This window comes from Panthera tigris, chromosome C1 (assembly GCF_018350195.1).
Source record: "Panthera tigris isolate Pti1 chromosome C1, P.tigris_Pti1_mat1.1, whole genome shotgun sequence".
Taxonomy (NCBI): Eukaryota; Metazoa; Chordata; class Mammalia; order Carnivora; family Felidae; genus Panthera; species Panthera tigris.
The window spans coordinates 24,189,301-24,204,828 of record NC_056667.1 but is presented as its reverse complement, the minus strand read 5'-3'; the positions used below and the strand labels follow the sequence as shown (position 1 = coordinate 24,204,828).

At 52.7% G+C, this 15,528-nt stretch overlaps 1 protein-coding gene across 4 annotated transcripts; it reads right to left on the bottom strand.

Moving 5' to 3' along the window:
* Positions 1–465: 465 nt before the first annotated feature.
* TXLNA (taxilin alpha) lies at positions 466–15,260 on the bottom strand. Of its 4 annotated transcripts, none has more exons than XM_042996287.1 (11): positions 14,869–15,260; positions 14,184–14,393; positions 13,232–13,570; positions 11,695–11,786; positions 8,405–8,575; positions 6,845–7,039; positions 6,102–6,221; positions 5,793–5,867; positions 5,198–5,290; positions 4,690–4,785; positions 466–3,972 (listed from the first exon to the last, which is right to left on the bottom strand). In XM_042996287.1, exons 1-11 carry the CDS (start codon positions 15,209–15,211, stop codon positions 3,646–3,648), a joined length of 2,061 nt encoding a protein of 686 aa, XP_042852221.1. In that variant the 5' UTR covers positions 15,212–15,260; the 3' UTR covers positions 466–3,645. The 4 variants fall into 4 exon arrangements, with proteins under 4 accessions (XP_042852221.1, XP_007092469.2, XP_042852223.1 ...); XM_007092407.3 differs by having other exon boundaries at positions 14,981–15,066; XM_042996289.1 differs by having other exon boundaries at positions 14,879–14,927.
* Between the last annotated feature and the right edge of the window lie 268 nt (positions 15,261–15,528).

Here is a 15,528-nt window from a genome sequence, read left to right as displayed (position 1 = left end):
GGGGACAGAGACCTCCTTTATGTTCCCACAGCACCACTGACTTTTCTGTATCTGAAAGTATCTTTCTCCAGGGTGCTTGCTGGCTCAGTGGTAGAGTATGGGACCCTTAACCCAGGGGTTGTGAGTTCAAGCCTGACGTTGGGTGCAGAGATTACTCAAAAATAAATAAAATGTAGTATCTTTCTTCATCACTAGCCTGACCCTTAGTGGGCAGGGGTAACCTCTGACTTGAATGAAAAATATCTGATCCTTCTATGGATATGAGCATCATGCCAACTTTGGCAATGGCTTTGCTTGGGCAGCTCAAATGCATTAGCCCATGGTAATTCCTGGAAGGCAGCCAGAGGGGTGCTCTGGAAGATGCACGAAAGCTGGGCACAGCCAGAAGCTTTGCAGTAGAGCCAGACAAGTCAGTGCCGGCTAGATGGATCCAGAAGCACCAATGACCACAAAGGTCAAAAGAGAAACAAGTAAGGCAACAGACTCTTTATTTAATGTGGTTTAAAATACATCAAAATCAAGTCCCTGGCTGTTGTGAATACCAAAAGGAGACAAAGAGGCTGTCAGCACAGCTTTAAAACAAATCTGGGCGGCCAGGTTGAGCCACATGGGAAGCAGTTACAGGGACAGAAGGCAGCACCCCTCCCCCAGGCAGATACCTGGCTGTCCCTGGGGTGACCACCTCTGTGCTGCAAAGGTGGGAGGGCTGGAGCCACAGCTGGATAATCCACTCAGCAGGCCTTGACCCTCCCCAAAGCCATGAGGGCAGTTCGACTGGCCTCTTGGTCAGCCCTCAGCAGGGCCACGGTGATGGGGGCGGAGGAATGGAAATAGCCATCTTTACAGACAGAACATTCTCCTACAGAAAGTGCCTGAGCTCAGCCCATGGTCTGAAAGCCTCATGGAAAACAAATTATAACAAAGTGCTGCCGAAACCTCTTCACAATCTGGTGTATGTGAGGCTCTCAGCTGGACAAGGTCCTGAACACAAATTACTGTCAGTAGGGACAAGGGCTCAAGGCTGTGAGCCTCGCCGGCTCTGGTCCCCTGGAGGAAAAGCTAGCAACTGAAGAATCCAACACAGCACTTGGTCCTAAAACTGAGGTCACGTGCACGGGACCTGCCCTGGTGAGGAAGGCACTGGCCTTCATTCAGACAGGCCACCTTCCCCGCATCTGGCCCAGGCTCCTGGCTGGTGAGGGCAGCACCCAGGTACCTGGGTTGACTTTGGAAAGCAGAACAAACAGAGCAGCTGTAGTGATTGGTGTGATGTGGTCAACGGAGAGGAAGGGAGAAAATGGGATTCCCATCTATAGCTTGGTCTGGATACCTAGACATGGCTGGAGCTGAGAGCAAAGGTTTGACTTGCCCAGGACCTAGATTTTGGACCTGGGAAGACGAGCTGGGGCCACACCGTAGCTCACCATAGCCCCACAGTAGTTAGACTGGGTCTCAGAGGGCTGCTGTGCTGCACAGTCATGATTCCCCACCACCACACTGGGCTCCAACAGCTCCTCGACCCCCCCCCCCCCCGACCCCATAGGCTCTACGAGGTAGCTGAAGCAAGGGAGGCAATCACATGGGCTACTGCAGGCCTCCTGCTATTTAAAGCAGGCAGGCAGAAGCTTCTGCCTCTTCCCTGTGCTTCCAGAACCCAGCAAACCCTGTATGGGGTTGACAGTTCTTGTGTGTCTCAGCCTGACACAGGCATTATTGGAAGAAGGCCTTATTGGGGCAGGAAAAGGCATATCCAGGGACCATTCCAGACACAGGAATTTCAGAGGGAAAGATCTCAGGAACATTTCTCCACAGGAGGGAAGAAGCTCAGCCAGGGATGGCAAGTAAGTCTCAATACTTCTACTGGCTGCTGGGGGAATCTTGGTTAATGAGGATATTCCAGAGGTTAGTGGAAAACACTCTAGGCCAATTAGTGGTATCTGCCATGGGGGGCAGAGGGACCATGGTGTGCCATTCATTTGCCATCTCTGTTCGAGGTCATAACATGATTCAGGAGTACTTAACACTCTTCATGAACCTATTTATGTGATGGACTGAAGTAAAAGGTGTGGAGAGTGAGCTGGTCGTGCAAGATGAAGGGACCTGAAGGATAATGAACCAGCTTTAAGGAAATCCAGCAAAAAAAGCTCTATGACCCTGTGCCTCCCTCAGCTGCACCGAAGCCAAAGCCTGGCTAGAGGTGGGATCTAGAACCTCAAGCCCAGCAGAGCCCAGCCTCTGGGTCTGAGACTCGTTCTGTTGTTCCAGAAAATTGCTCTGCACAGACCGGCTAGTGCCCTGGCAAGTGTGCAACCGGCAGAACTTTCAGTCTAGAGTAGCAAGTTTGGGGGGCAGGGACCAGACACAAATATTTGCAGCCACCTGTGGATTTCTGAGGCTCAGCTGTCAAGTCTCACTCTATCCCTTAGCTATCAGACAAGAGCTGGGAGGTGGAATGTCAAGGGGGACATACTTCAGCTCTTATTCCTTGGGCAATGGAACCAGGGCAAATCTCAAGGATTGCACATTAGGGATGGGGTCAGAAGCAGAAACAGATTCATAAAAGCCAAAGGGACAGTTGGGCACGGGGCCCAGCAACTTCCACATGGAGACAGTAGTGATGGGAATCAGCGGTGGCCTCCCAGGATTGAAACACAAAGGCAAGCTTGTGGCAAAACCATTAGATGCCCTTTCCTTTCTCCTACCACAAACAATCTGGTTTCACCAAACAGGAAACCTCAGCACCAACATGGCAAAGGTACCAGGTCGGATGGTGAGGGTGGTGGCACTGGAGACCCAACTGCTCCAGGACCCCTCCTCCTCCCTCAGATCAACACACACACTGTCATGTGCAAAACAAAAAAACAAAAAACAAAAACCTTCAGAAAGCATCCTTTGGGTGATCTCTTGTCAATCATTTGTGCAGGCTAGAGAGGCACCTGTGAATGATAAGGCTACTGAGAAGCATCACTGGCCTGGTCCTGGCACCACCTGAGGGCAGGGGAAGCGGTGCCCGGGGGCTCCCTAACAGTGTACCAGCCCACAGCAACTTTCCCCTGGTCCCCCGTCCGAGGCAGGACAGCAGCTGGATCCCTGGCTGTGCGGGCCCTGCCAGGGCTCTGCCCGGGGACCCCTTCTCCAGGTTGAGAAGCAAAGGAACTTCCAGGGGAGCTAGGAGAGCCAGGACTGCCCAAGCCCGGCTAACAAGGGAAACACGGTCAAGGCCTGAGTGTGTCACTTGTCACGAGCCCTGAAGGGCAGGTCTAGGGAGGGGTCTAAGCCTCAAATCAGGCAGGGGAATGCTCAAGTCACTTGTCCCGCCAGCTCACTGTGACAGCAGCTACAGGTGACAGCTCTTTTTTAAGACTCTCGAGCTCCTAGAAGAGCCAGTGACTTCACCTGTACACACCCCCACCTCCAGTGCAAGCCCACTTTACACTTACAGATAGAAATGTAGGAGGCCTTGCACATATGCCGTATGTATGTAAAACTGACCCACAAAATCCAAAACTGCGAAGTGTCAGATGCCAGCCAGGTCAGAGCACCCTGGGCCTCAGCACTGGACTGCTTGGCGGCGGGAGCCTTGCATGGGCCAGGCCTGGCTGGGCGGCTTGCTCCCTTCCCAGCATGCCCCCCGTGCCAGGCTCCCTAGGCGGTGGTGGAGGTGGGCTCCTGGCGCCCTGCTTGGCCGAGTGTTTCTGTGCTTGGTGCTCCAGGGCAGCAAGGAGCTTCTGTGGCCCTTGGGGAGCTAGGTGACTGAGCCCCAGGCCCTTCACCACCGTGCTCCTTGGAGGCAGCTGGAGCCTCTGGCCTTTGCTCAGGGCCACCATCAGTGAGGGAGCCCTGGCCACCAGCACTCAGGTCCTGTACCCTTTTGTTCAGGTCATTGCGTTCTGTCTGCAGCGCCCGGCACAGCTTCTCCAGCCTCTGGATTTTTACCTGCAGGCCCTCCAGCTCCTTGTCCCGGAGTGTTTTCTAGGGGGAGAAATGGAGCCTTTAGTGCCATGCCATCAAACCCCCATGCAACAATACCTCTTGGTAGAAAACATCCACACTTTAATGATGCTGGGAGCAGACCGGAGTCAAAAGCTGGTCCCTTCCTAGGAAAACAGCCCTGGTGTGATGCCAAGACGTGGCTGTAGGTAGGGGGCAGTGTGGTGCAGAGAGGGGGCATGACAGTGTGTTTCTCCATTTATCCACCAGATGACCTTGGCAAAGTCAAGACTTGGCTTTTGAGCCTACTCCCTTATCTGTTAAAATGGACTACTAACACCAACCTCACAGATCTTGAGAAGATTCGATGAACAGGCATTATCTAAATCATTCAGGAGGGTCTGGCATACGTAGCTACTCCAGCAGTCAGTTCCCTTCTCCTACATCTCAATCCACGAAATCAAAGTAGCTGAACTACTCTGCACATAAACCGTGTCCATCATTGTAGCCCTTAGTTTTTCCGTTCCTGTGTTTCTTTCTTCCATTTGTTCTCTTTGCTTCTACTGCAGACCTGCTACTGGGCTCACCATCTCCCACAGGGAAACAGCTGGCAGTGCCTTTGGACTTGGACAGATGGACACGTGAGTCCCAGCTTCACCTCGTGCCAGCTGCAGGACTTACTGGTCAAAGTAGAGGAAAGGGCCGAACACTCAAAAACTGCACCCGCCTCCCCCCAGCGGCAGAGCACACTCAGCCCACCTCCTCGGCCATCTCAAGCAGGGCCTTGTTGCTGCTCTCCCACCGGGACCGATACATGGTGGTTTCTTTCTCCAGCTTCTTGATCTTCTTAGTCATCTGGGTTATGGGGCAGACAGAAGGAAATGGTCAGGGGCCAGACTGTCTACGCATCTGTGTCTCCAAGGTGGGGAACAGTCCTGAGGGAGCAAGGCATTACAGGGCAGAGTCGGTGCCTTTGGTGCCACACCAGGACATCTCAAGTTAAGTGCCACCACCAACAACAGAAAATGACAAGGCTGCCCCTTCCCCTCGGACAACCTGAAGGATGCACATATCAGTGATGCTTGAGGGGGCGGAAAGGTTCTGATGCCTCCTTACAGCCCACCTTTGCTGACAATCACACTGTTACTGTAAACAGCTCCCCACACAAAGCACCCCAGGGGCTGGGGCTTCCTGACGATAGGCCCAGTGCTCAATTCTGAACGAAGCAACTTGTGCCCTGGAGCCTATGCAGTCTGGACACTGTTACCTTTTCCATCTCCTGCTTGAATGTGGTGAACACCTCACTGCTTTTGGAAAGAGTATTCTGGAACTCTTCAAACTTCTCCGTGTACAGGGCAAGCTGGGTGAAAAAGAAGTCCAAAGATTAGGCTTCTCCGGGGGGCACTTCTGGTTAACACGGTCAGACCCACGCTCGGACCTCTGACCTGACAATTCTATTGAGGTACCCTTTTTCTTTAAAGCAAAAAACTGTGTATTTGGAAGGACAGAATCCAAGATGCTAAGCCTGGAAAGCAGGATTTATGCTGCCTTACGTTCTGCCTTTATGTTTGTTTTCAAACTTTCCTTCGGAAATTAAGTACAACTTATGTAGTTAAAAACAACCATCGCATCGCTGCCTCCTCAAAAGTAGCACACGCTTCCAACTAGGAACGAGGTCCTTCAAGCTCACCTAGCCACCTGGTCACCACCACAGGTGCCTGGCGGGTCCAGAGGGAACAAAGGCTCAGCAAGGTCACACAGCAGTCAAAGTGGTCCTAGAACGAGGGTCCTATTTCCCTCCCCCAGGATGGATCCCAGCGAGGGGCCTCAGACGCACAGGGTCAGGACACACACGGTCTCACCTGCTGCTTCAGGTGGGTCTCCTGCTGCTTCATCAGCTCACACATCCTCTGGGATTCCACCGCCTCTTTGAGGAGCTGTTTCCAAGACAGGACCCCGGATCCTGTCAGAAACCCCTAGGGGCTGTTTGGCCTTTTTAAGCCACAGGCCCCAGAGCCCGCCGAGGCTTCCTGCTCTCAGACTGCTATCTGAGGGAAAAGTGTCCTGGTCTGGCCAGGCGGCAGCCTCTCCCTTACCAGCTTAACTATGAGCCGAGCTGGAACCCAACCCACCTCATCCCAGACCCTCCACCCCCGGGGCCCGAGCCTCACAAAATCCTTCTCCCGCTGGTGCCTCTCCTCGGCCTCCTTCAGCATCTCCTGGGCCTGCTGGAGCTTGGCGTCCACCAGCTGCTGCTGCAGGTCCTTGTGTTTGAAGACTTTGTCGATGTGCTGCAGGAAAGCACGGTGGGAGGGCCACCGGTCAGCGGCGCCCTTTCTCAGGGAGGCCTGGCGGCTGCAGGGACATCCCATCTGCAGAGCCGAGGGTCTCCTGCCCATCCTCCCATCTCGCTCTGACTCCCGCATCTACCATAGCGCGTGGGCCCCAGATCCCCGGAAGACCTACTTCCCAACCTCACCTTCTCTCCAGTCAGTCCTGGGTGTGCACAGGGATGAAATCGGCTCCCAGGAAGCCAAGAAATGAACACCCTCAAACCTCCAGCCCCAAGAGTTCACTCCGCTGGGCTAACAACCCTCCCTTTTGTGGCCCGACTCCCTTGCAGATGGGAAGAAAGGACAGAAATGACACCTCCACCAACACAACAGCTTAGCTCAGTTGGCAAAGACCCGCCCCAAGACGCGCACGTTTCGAGGACTGGCAGTCCTGACTGCCGGAGGAGCCCTGGGAGCCGGGACCAGGCGAGAGGGCAGGAACGGAGAGAAGGTGATGGACTCAAGTACTACTTCAGAGGTCAAAGCAACGGACAAAAAGGGACGTGGGGATTTTATACGCTTTTTGGGCAGCGAAGGAGAGGTGGCTTGGAGACGGGTGATGGCTGTGAGGGACGCCTCACCTCCTCCCGCAGTTCATACTGCTCGATCAGCTTCTTGAGCCTCTCGGCCAGCTCCATGTTCTCCTGGCGGAGCTTGGAATTGCGCTCGTTGTGCTGCTCCATCTGCAGCTGGATGTCATTGAGTGTCACCTGGAAGTGTGAGGTCACCTCCTTGCGTTTCTCCTCTTCTTCCCGGGCCCGCTGCACACCTTCTTCCTGGGCAGAGAAGTCAGCCCCGGCTTCATCACCCGCTGCTCCCCAGCCAGCAATGGTCTGTACCCACAACCCCCCCCCCCCCGCTCTCCAAGTCAGGAGCAGCCAGGTTCCAAGAAGTCATGCAAAAAGGGCTCCTAACGAACCCCTCTGTCTATCAGGTGACATCAAGTGAGAGATTCTCTTCCTAGAAAAACGCAGGCATACACGTAACTGCCATTCTAAAGCAGCCTAGATCTCCCGAAGCCCTTTCTTCCACACCTCAGGTTAAGAAGTCTTAATTTTTGTGCTTTCATCTCTCCCCTCCCCACCCCCAACCAACTCAAATGCAGTGATCCCAGGGTTGGCTCGACTGCGCAGAATCAGGCACGCAGACATATTGGCAGGAAGGCCATCTGGCTAAACCATTGACGTTTACAACGTGCATGCTCTTTGACCCAGACATTTCACTTCTGAGACTTATCCTACGGATAAATTCTATATAATTAGCCAGGGATATATGTAACAAGAATTTTCACTTTGCTCTACTAATGTAATAGTGAAAAGTTAGAAAAAACCCCAGCGATTCCTTAACTAAGGCACTGACGAAATACAGTATATCCATACAACAGTGCTGTTAAAAATGAGTTACTCCTAAATTGATAAGGAAAGAGGCATTCATTATGCAAAGTGACAAAACGAAACAGAATATGAAACAATAGAAGTATAGCTATTTCATTTAGAAAATCCTATATAAGACTACATACGTGTTCAGAAAAGTCTAAAGTCTGTAGGTAAACTTACATGTAAGTAGTTACTTCCCAGCAGTTTCTGCGGGACACTGGGGTTGAGGAGGGTGGGCAACTGTCACCTTTGTTATACTTTTGTCACCTCTGAATCTCTCACATCAAGTTTATGTTAAAGTTGAAATGTTTTCAAAGACAAACTAAAAATGAGCAAAACAAGTCGCAAACTACCACATATTTGCCAACCCAAATCTGTGAGGGACAAAGGATTCACATAAAAACCGCCCCCAGAGGTCACAGCAGTGACTAGGCTCTGACCACATGAACCTCCTCCTAGGGGAGGCAGAACCGGGAGAAAAGAGCCACATCCGGGACTGCTGGAACCTGCAAGAGGAGCCACCCGGCAGTGCAGGGCCCCGGCCTCCCTGCGAACTGCCAGGGAACGGAGCGGCGCTGAAGCCCTGCGTCCTGGGCTCCCCCAGCACCTCGGCCCTCACCTTACGGGATACTAGTCCAGGTCAAGTGGTGACTAGATGCTCTAAGGTAGGGCGCCGCTGGGCACATCTAGTTCTCTGCTCCAAGCCCGTGCTACTTGCTGAGGGCAAAGCCCATCAGAGAGGAGCTGGGGGCGGGGGGTGCCCACCTTGAGGGAGCGGTTGTGGCGCTGCAGCTCGCGGCACAGGCTCTCCAGCTTGCTGCGGGCCAGCACGGCCTTGCTGTGCTCCCCACGCAGGTGGTCCTTCTCCTGCACCAGCTGGCTCTGCTTCTTCTGTAGCAGCTTCATCTGCTTCTGGGAGTTCCGATGCTCCTCCAGCTGGGGGCAGGGAGGGCAAGTAAGTGCCCCGTGGGACTCTTCCCAAGGGCCCCTCCCCAACCCCATCTCCCGACCCTGGCTGTAACCGCTCCAGCTGGACGTGGTGCGGGAGCTTTACACACTTCGATAAACCCAGAGGCCCCATCTCGAGGACACAGAGACAAGTGCCCAGGACAAGCAGGGGTGCAGATCCCAGTTTCTGTGACTGCTCTGACTCAAGAAACAGCTCTCAAGACTCTCAGGCCATTACACTCCCTCAACTCTTGGGACACTCATGCCCTCAGACGAGATCTCCTGCCACCCCCTCCTTGTACTCACTAGACCCATCACTCCCTCTTGCTACCCCGAGACTTAGCACCACTTCTCTCACCACGATTGCTGTTATCATTTTGGTCTTATATTATGGACAGACCTTAACTTCGTCCTCAGACCCTGTCCTCTCCTCAGATCAGCTTCCCTCCCATGAGCCTATTCAACGCAGCTACAGTGTGACTCAGTTATGTAATTATAGTTTTTCTAGTGGCTACAATAAAAAGGTAAAAAGTAGGGGCGCCTGGGTGGCTCAATCGGTTAAGTGTCCGACTTTGGTTCAGGCCATGATCTCATGGTTCATGAGTTTGAGCCCCGTGTTGGGCTCTTTGCTGACAGCTCAGAGCCTGGCGCCTGTTTCGGTCTGTGTCCCCCTCTCTCTCTGCCCCTCTCCTGCTCACACCGTGTCTCTCTCTCTCTCTCTCTCTCTCCCAAAAATGAATAAATGTTAAAAAAAAAAAAAATTAAAAAGGTAAAAAGTAGATGAAATTAACATTAGTAAAATATTTACTTAATCTAATACCTGAATATTTTAATTTCAACCTGCGATCAATGCAAAACACTGGAGATATTGAATTCTTCCCCTTTCCTCAGGTGTTTCAAATCTGATGTGTATCTTACAACACTTACAACACATCCAAACTCAGATGAGGCGTACTTCAATTGGCCAGTGCTTACTGTCCTGGACAGTCAGGTCTAGACTTTGTCATTACCCAGAAGCACATGCACCTCCCTTATCTCATCCCAGGGCAGGATCAACTATAACCTATCATTCTAGCTCATTCCAATATCTGTGGACCCAGAAATTCTACCATACTGGACCTCCAACTCAATGACCCAACCATCCTTTCACTTTCCTTGAACCCTTCTTTACTTTATATATAAAACATGTATAATAATAGAAGTGTATTTTGAGAGAGAGAAAGAGTGTGTGTGCATGCATGTGTGAGCACGAGAGAGGCAGAGAGAGAGGGAGGGAGGGAGAGAATTCTAATCAGGCTCCACACTCAGACTGACACAGGGCTCAATCCAACAACCCTGGGATCATGACCTGAGCCAAAATCAATGCTTAACCGACTGAGCCACCCAGGGGCCCCAAACCCTCCTTTAAATGACCACCGACCTTCTCACCTGGCTTAGATTTCTTACATCCTCAACTCTCTTGCCCCCTTTTCCTGATAAACCCCAACCCTGATATATCAACCTTCTGAGTCCTCTGCACTGGCACTGAACCAGCCCTGCCTGAAGAATTGCACTTTAAATTTGTGACCACCCCTCTGGGGAAGACCCTCGTCTGCCTTGCAGCCCAACTACATCCCTCCTGTCACTCACACTCCTCTTCCAGACAACTACTTCTTTTCTTTTTTTAATATTTATTTTTGAGAGACAGAGAGAGCACAAGCAGAGGAGGAGCAGAGAGAGAGGGAGACACAGAATCCGAAGCAGGCTCCAGGCTCCAAGCTGTCAGCATAGATGTGGGGCCTGAACCCACCCACTGTTGAGATCGTGACCTGAGCCAAAGTCAGACGCTTAACAGACTGAGCCACCCAGGTGCCCCTAGACAACTATCTCCTCCTCCTTTTCACCTCTCCTCATACCCAGCAGGGAGATCCCATCTCCCCGGGAACAGAAGCAACCAGACGGGGTGGCACAAGCTACACCCCTGCCCATCCACCTCCACCTGCTCTCTCCTCCAGTCACCGGGCCCCAGCCGTGCTTCCCACCACAGCCGACCCTCTCCTCATGCTCTGGCCCTTACCTCCTCGTCTACTTGAGAACATCACCCTAGTGACTCAGCTCCTCCTCTCTGGCTTCATCAATCGTTCCCTAGCTGGCTCATTCTGAAGGGGTGCTATCTTTTTCATACCTTGTCCTTTATTTAGTGGTTATAATAACCCCAGTAGGCAGATGCGATTTTCCCCATTTTACAAATGAGACCACTTCTCTATAGAATTCCAGGTAATAAATGTAAATGGAATGAAAGAATTTAAAAATAAGTAGTTAGGCAATGACCCTCAGTGGATGAATCCGTTCACTCAAATTCTGATGGAAACCTGTCAAGGGAGGAACCTGGCTGGCCCCACCTGAACCCAGTGGACAATCTTCCATCACTGAAAGTGGGAGCAGCACACTCTGTTTCTCTACAGAGGACCATTTATGAAGAGTTCTGATCAAAAGAGCTGAACTCAGATCGGATCAAGCTTCTACAGCTGATTTCCATTTTATCTACAGGAGGTAAAGGGACAAGTTAAATGCTACCACCAAGTGAGAAAGTGAGATACCCTACAGAATAAGTGACCTGCAATAAATCAATGTCATGGGGAAAACAGTGGGCAGTAAGATGAAGACTGTTTTGGAGTAAAAGGAAAAAAAAGTTAAGGACCCAATGTATTAAATAGACCTCCTCTGGCCCGACTGTCACCAAACTGATATTTTAAACAACTGGGGAAATTTGTGTACTAAAGAACATCACATGATTAATGCTAGTCTTGTCAAGTGTGACGACGATGGCACTGTGCGTTTCCATATTTTGGGGAGATGTACGCCGAAGCACACAGGGGTGAGCTGACACGGTGTCTGGCACGGTGGCCAGGAAGCCAGGGCTCGACCACTGGAATGTGAAGCTTCTCCTTACAGTCAGCCTGGAAGAGGCCGGCTGGGACTTGACTCCCCACTTAACAGATGGGGAAAAGACTCAGAGAGGCTGAAGAGCAATTAAGCCACCCACCTGCCCCTGCACCCTCCACCCCATGCCAGGTGGCCTGCTGACTTTCCAAGGCAGGGCGGGTGCAAGAAGGGGGAGAACTGACCAGTTCAGCATACTTCTTGCACAGAGCTGCCAGCTTCTCCTCTGGGGTGCTCAGCGTGTTCAGTGTCTGCATCAGCAACGTGATCTCCTTCCCTGCAAAGCACAGGGAGCAAAAAAATGTACCCCCTTCTCTGGGGGTCTCCCCAGGCCTGGGCCCACACTCTTCCGCAGCCCTCTCTCCTCATACTTTACGCTTCTGTTTGTTGAACTGGCTGCCGACCCGTTAGACCGTGTGTGCTTTATGAGGTTTGCTGCCAACCCAATTCTGCCTATTGCTGTGGTCCCAGTACTGCCCGGTACCGTCCCCAGTGCCCACCTCAGAGGACATACTCAACAAATGCTTAATAAATGAATGACTGAATATATGTGAAGACTCCCTGGTGAACACCAGGGGTGGGACCACAAAAGCTGCCTGCTCTACCAACAGGAGAAAAAAAAATGTCCCATCTGCAAATTACGTGCTACTGTTTCAATGCAAGGAAGGCCCTTATGAAAGAAGGATGCAAAAAGGAAGAGGTCTCCTTGAGAACTACAAAACTCTCTTCAACAGAGGCAGTCAAATAGCGAACTTTATTTATTTTTTCCCTCCCCTACCCCTTCCAGACAGTGAACTTTAAAACACATATACCTTCCAATATTTGACTCCAAGAGTAAGTAACAACAAAAACAAACAAAAAACCTTCTTTCAATCAGGATGACAGGCAGGAAGTGGGGAAGCAGGGACTAAGACACGGATATAATATCACCTAACTTTGATCCTTTAACACACATTAGCCGCCCAACCCTCCAATGACTTCCCCTCACTGTGCCTGAGTCGAGTCTGCCTTGTCTCCCTGGAAGGCCGCTGTACATAGCACAGCATCAAGCTCCTGGAGTGTCAACCTTGGGAGGCTCCAAAAGATCGGTGCGGAGACCACAAAGCACATGTACACAGGCCAAATCCAACCCAAAGACGGGTTTTGTTTGCCTCCTAGCATATTAGTTGTCAACTGCTAAAACTCCAGAGAAATTTCATGGCTATACTTAGCTTGTAATGTTACATGCTATCAACAAGCTGGGACCAAGTGGCAATCACCTCTTTGGATGAAGTAGGCGATGTCTTGGTCTTCATGGGGCCCTCTGTCTAACTTGGCTTATTTGAGTTTTCAACCCTGGTCTAGTCTAAATCTTATTGTAGACAAGTGAAAACTAAGGACCAGAAGGAGAAAGGTCTTGCCCAAGTTCACAGTGCAGGTTAGAGACAGTGCTGGCTGACATAGGAGCCCACTCAGGCCTCCTACTCTCCATTTTCTCAAAGACAGAGAAAGCAAGCTAGATTTTGGTTCTTACTTCCTTCCAAGGCCAGAAGTCCCTATGCAACGAACAACTCACACACCTCTCTGTACTACGGCCTACAGCCCCAGCTTAGATCAAACTAATGTAACTTGCCGCTCTGGGAAGTAGTTTCCTCTGAATCCTGGCAGAGCAGGTTAGCCCAGGGAATGTTGGGTCCAAACTCCCCACCTTACCAGCCTCACAAGAAGCTGCCCTCTGCTCACCCAGACCCTTGGCTTTCTTCTTCTCCTGTGGCCTTCGGTGATCTCGGTCTCCGACCTCGTCACTTGCTCGGATCTCATCTGTGCCCGGCTCCCCTTTAGAGGTCTCCTTCTCACCATTGACTACTGGGGTCTCTGGCTCAGGCTCCCCATTCCTCGAGGCATAGGTCCGGGACTTGTCTGCATCTTCGGGTTCAGCAGGCTCACCTTGTGCCCCATCCTCACCTGGGCCCCCCTGATTGTTGTCTACACAATATGTACTCAGGATGTCTTCCAGCTGGCGGCTCAGCTCCTCAGAGACATCTCGGAGGGCCCCGGACTGAGCAGTTTTGGCTTGTGCTCCTACAGCAGGGCAGGACAAGGGGCAAAATGAAAAACAAGATGGTTACACCAGCAGTTGGAATTTCCAGGCCCAAACTTACTGGTTTGGGTCAAATGTTGCCCACCTTCTTTAAGCATCAGTTTACTTACCTATAAAATGATACAACTATGTCCTACTATTACCCAACCATGTGTTTTGTGAGTGTCAAACAAATCAAGGAAATAAAGCATCCAGCACATAGGGCTGGCACACAGCTGGAGCTAAACGTCTAGTACATACCCTTCTCCTCACCGCAAGAATTATTTCTTGCTATTAAAAAAGTTCCAGGAATGGCTCCAATATGAAGAGCAGTTGCCCACTGGTGAATGAGGGGTTTCTAACCCGGGTTGGCTGGTTGGGTGTCTTCTTTGGCTGCCCCCTGATTTAATCCTGCCAGAGCCTTCTCTCAAGAGTTCTGTTCCAGTGCATACAGTGGGAGGCGCTATCACCCCCCCACCCTGGGAAGCTGTGCGGATCTGGGGGGGGAGGGGGGCGGGTGGCACAGACAGCGGCCAAGGCCTCTGACTCCAGAAGCTACCCTGGCGCACCACAAACTCCTCCCCCTGCCCGCTGGAAAGCAGAGCTGGCACACACCCTCAGTCTTCCCCGGAGCCTGGCTGGAAGAACCTTCGGCTTCTGTCGCAGGAGCCGACTGGCTGGGCCGCCCCTGGGCTCCCTCTGGTCCTGCTTCCGCTTGCCCCGGGTTGCTTTTTGCATTGGAAGTGTTGCCCGACTGCTTGGCAGCCCCATTCTTTTTGTCTTGGTTCTTCATTGTGGTCTGCGGTGTTAGGCTGGGCGCGGATCCTATAGAAACAAACACACTCTCTATTCTCCAGACTTCAATAGTCTTCACAGCCTAGACCCGAGATCCCGGTACCGGGTGCTCAGAGCTTCTTAGAACACGCCGGCCGGCCTTCACGGGAGGGAGCCAACGGTTCTGCCTCTGGCCAGTGAAGGAAGCTCGACGCGCCCAGGCAGGTTTGCAGGACGCCGCTCCAGAAGCGGGGCAGGCGAGGCCTCCTTTCTCGATCGAAGCCGCTTCTCGGCACTACACGACCCCCTCACTGCAGGCCCAGCGCGGGATAGGCTCAGGGCCGGAGACTGACGTGGCGGGACGCTCGATTCCCATCCCTCCCCCGGCCCCCAGGCCCCACGTGGGCCCCCCCGCGCGCGCAGCCACCCACGCCCCGCGCGCCCTCCAGCCGCGCGCACCGCCCGCCAGCGCATGCGCAAAGGCCTCAGCCCTGCCCCCCTCCCCCCCCCCCCCCGCCCCCCGTACCCCGCCTGGCCTGAGTCCTCGCGCGGAATCGGCGTGAGTCCCACCACTGGCCGAGAGCGTTCAGGCCCACAGACCCTCTGGTCGCCTCGTTCCCCCAGACCGCTACACGAACCTCACTGCCGACGTTCCGACAGCTTCGCCCGCTCCGGCCTCGCACCGGAAACCCTGGGCAACCGCTGCCGGCCGAGCCGCCTTCTCCCGCTACAGCCAATCGATTGCCGGCACTCTCGCGGGGCTTGCTGGGAAAGATGAAGCGACGGCGGCCTCTGAGGTGGGGGAGTTGGGAAGGCGGGGGAGGGAAAGGACTACAAGTCCCGCCAGGCGCCCGGGCTGACGCCCCCATCTCCCAAGATGCAATGGAAAGAACTTTAGTCGTAGGAGCCGGATACCCAGGAGGTCTGAAAGGAGCTAGTCATTCTACACGGATACACGAGTCCAGCCCGTTTCTGTCATGCAGAAGTCCAAAGCCCTGCTACTGGCTGTTCTCTCCTGCACGCCCCGACAAGCCTTACCCCCTTTTGTGAACATCTATGACTAGGAGGAACTCCGAGGACAAGGGATAGAAGGAATTTTGGGCTGGGAATCTGGAGACATGCGTTCCAGTCCTAACTTCATCACTAATTTGCTGTGTGACCAGACAGTCTCTCCCAGGGCCTCATT